This window comes from Manihot esculenta, chromosome 6 (assembly GCF_001659605.2).
Source record: "Manihot esculenta cultivar AM560-2 chromosome 6, M.esculenta_v8, whole genome shotgun sequence".
In the NCBI taxonomy this organism is placed as follows: domain Eukaryota; kingdom Viridiplantae; phylum Streptophyta; class Magnoliopsida; order Malpighiales; family Euphorbiaceae; genus Manihot; species Manihot esculenta.
Window position 1 is genome coordinate 8,644,538 of NC_035166.2, and position 2,869 is coordinate 8,647,406.

At 25.9% G+C, this 2,869-nt stretch overlaps 1 protein-coding gene across 1 annotated transcript; it reads right to left on the minus strand.

Moving 5' to 3' along the window:
- Positions 1-383: 383 nt before the first annotated feature.
- On the minus strand, positions 384-1,861 carry LOC110616952 (gamma-glutamyl peptidase 5). The gene is made up of 3 exons (XM_021759489.2): positions 1,456-1,861; positions 843-1,175; positions 384-742 (listed from the first exon to the last, which is right to left on the minus strand). The coding sequence occupies exons 1-3, from the start codon at positions 1,771-1,773 to the stop codon at positions 644-646; spliced, it is 750 nt and encodes a 249-aa protein (XP_021615181.1). The 5' UTR covers positions 1,774-1,861; the 3' UTR covers positions 384-643.
- Between the last annotated feature and the right edge of the window lie 1,008 nt (positions 1,862-2,869).

Genomic DNA, 2,869 nt, shown 5'->3' on the forward strand with positions numbered 1-2,869 from the left:
TAAATACAATGAATATACACAATATACACAATACATTTTAATATATAAATAATTAAATTATAAATACAATGAATATACACAATATGCAAGTAAATTATTTCTTCATTGTTTTCAATATATCAAATTAAAGACACTCTTCTTGTTTATTTTTTTATTATTAAAATTTCTTATTATATTTATCGTTTCATATCCTATATTTTTATGCTGACAGTCTTTAAATTAATGTTATAATTTATAAATATTAATTTTTATTTTTATTTTATTTGTATTCTTATATTAAATTTTTCGATAATAAAAAAATATTAAAAATATCTTTTTATAATAAAAAAATATATAAAAATTCTACATATATATAATTAAATTAAGAATAATCATAATAAATATACACATAAAAAAATTAATTACATTAAGTATATTAAAAAGGAAAACCTTAGATACATTGTTAAGGAGCTAATCATCTATTTCCGAGAGGTAAAATGTGATAGTACATGTTTCTTTTTTTTTTTTTTTTTTTTTTTTGAATAGTTTAGTACAAATCCGGATTAATTGAATTATATAAAAACACCTTACTTTGGGTTTTCCTATAAAGAAAAGAAAAATGGGGGAATTCAGGATTTGGAGATGGCGCCTATATATATCCACCCTATCTACTCTTGAGAAAATTCCTGCAAATCCTTTCCCAGCACTTCCTGTCTGGTTCAGCTTTTTCCAATCCAAACTTTGCATTTTCAGCAAACTCAACCTGAAAATTTATCAACTATGAGTTACATATCCTGAAAATATGAAATTGCTGGGTTCTATTTTATTTTATTTTATTTATTATAAAAAGGTGTTTGAATTACCTGTATGCAGTTGTTGTTGAGAAGGCGATCAATGAGGTTATAGAGAATGTCTTTGGTGTACTCAGGATGGCCTTGAATTCCCAATACATGGTCTCCAATGGTGAACATTTCCACTCCTGTTTTATCTGAGAAAGCAATTACTTCAGCTCCTACTGGAACTTCCCACACTTCATCTTGATGGCATTCAATTATTGATAGTGAAGCTGGGATTTCACTTATTTTGCTAAAGTAACTGCTTGGTGACAAATCCTTCACTATTTTCACTTTCCTCACCCCTATATCCCACCCTGTGTATGCTTTCCCTACCTTTCCTCCTAGTGCTCTGCACAGAACCTGCATCCACAATACCATTACAACAATATTGAAATTTTCTTCTGAATTTTCAGGTTTCAACTTCAATTGATGAAAAAAGTGTTGAAATAAATATTTTTCAAAATTGAGTGACTAATTAGTAAGTTTCTATATACTATAGGGATTAAATAATAATTTTTTTTTCTATGTTAAATTCACACATTCATCCCTGTATCTGGTTCTTGGGAGTGAATCAAGCTTGAACCATTTTTTCAAAGCAAGATTAGAAGTGAAATTTGAAAGAAAAATAAAAGAGAGGTACCTGATGGCCAAAGCAAATCCCAAGAACTTTAATTTCCATAGCATCAAGAGTTTGCAAGAGGAAACAAAGCTTAAGTATCCAAAAATCATTTCCATAGGCATCATAAGGGCTACCACTGACTACAAATCCATCATATTTATGAAGTTCATTCATGTCCGGAAACTCTCCTTCAACAACTCTAAACAAATCCCATCTCTCTCCTTCTTCACCAAAAGCCGCAACGAACACATTGAAGTATCCTCCATACACTTTCTTCACATAATCAGAGTCTCTTGCTGCTAGCAGAAGACCATATCTCTTCTCTGCTGTAACCTTCATGATTTTGTATACGAAGAGAACTCAAGAGAAGAAATCAGAAAGAAATTAGAGAGAAGCTAGAAGACGAAGTGCTTTGGTGAGAGAAGAAGAGACGGATGAGAGCTTTATAGGGTGGACTTGGAGCCAAACGCGGTCTACTTTTTTAAAATAAATAAATTCGAAACTTCTTGGTGATAGGTAAAAATAGGCAAACAGATTTGAAATATGAAAAATAAATAAATAAATAAATATGATATTTTAAGAAAGGATTTTTGGCACTTTTGTAAACAACAGGATACACGTTTTTGCTTTCTGGAGATTTGAAGTTATGCATGTGTTTTTCTCTGTAAACATGGGCTAACTTACGTATGGGTTAGAAGGGAGTATTTCATCGGTTTATTTAAAATTTAATTAAATTAAATAAATTAAAAATTAAAATTTTATTATTTATAAAATCAAATCGAATTGATTTTGATAAAAAATTAAATTAAATCGAATCGATCTGATTCAATTCGATTCAATTTAATTTGATCGGTTTTAATTTTTAATAAATTTTTTATTTTTTCATTCTATTTTTAATATTTTAAAATTTAATTAAAATATTTTAAATTTAATATGATCTAATTTCTTTATATTATTGAAAATAATATATTATTATCACTAACTAATCAGTTCGGTTTGATTTTTTTTTTTTTATTAAAATTGAACCAAACTGAAATGATTAAAATTTTTAAAATTAAAAATTGATCTAATCAAAATGAATAAAAAATCGAACTAAATTTTTAAATTAATTCAATTCATCCATTTTTTTAGTTTAAACTGAATATGACTTATTCCTAATTTCGACTTCAATATAAATAGTAAATACCCACTAATAAATATTAGAATAATTGAAATATTAAAAATAATTTTTTAATTAAGCTCTTTTATTAATACTACTATATAAATTTATTAATAACTTTTATTTTTTAAATTATAATAAATAATCGAAATAAGTTATTTGATTGGATAATTTTTTTAGAATATATTTTCCAAATTGTTTTTAAAAAATATATTTTTTATATTAAAAAATCATAGAAAATATATGTTTAAAGTGATTTTGACATGATTAACTACT

Coding starts and splice junctions, on each gene's coding strand:
- LOC110616952 (XM_021759489.2), bottom strand. CDS start 1,773: ATGAAGGTTACAGCAGAGAAGAGATATGGTCTTCTGCTAGCAGCAAGA. Junction 1,176..1,455: donor GGATTTGCTTTGGCCATCAG/GTACCTCTCTTT, acceptor TTGTGGATGCAG/GTTCTGTGCAGAGCACTAGG. Junction 743..842: donor TCAACAACAACTGCATACAG/GTAATTCAAACA, acceptor ATAAATTTTCAG/GTTGAGTTTGCTGAAAATGC.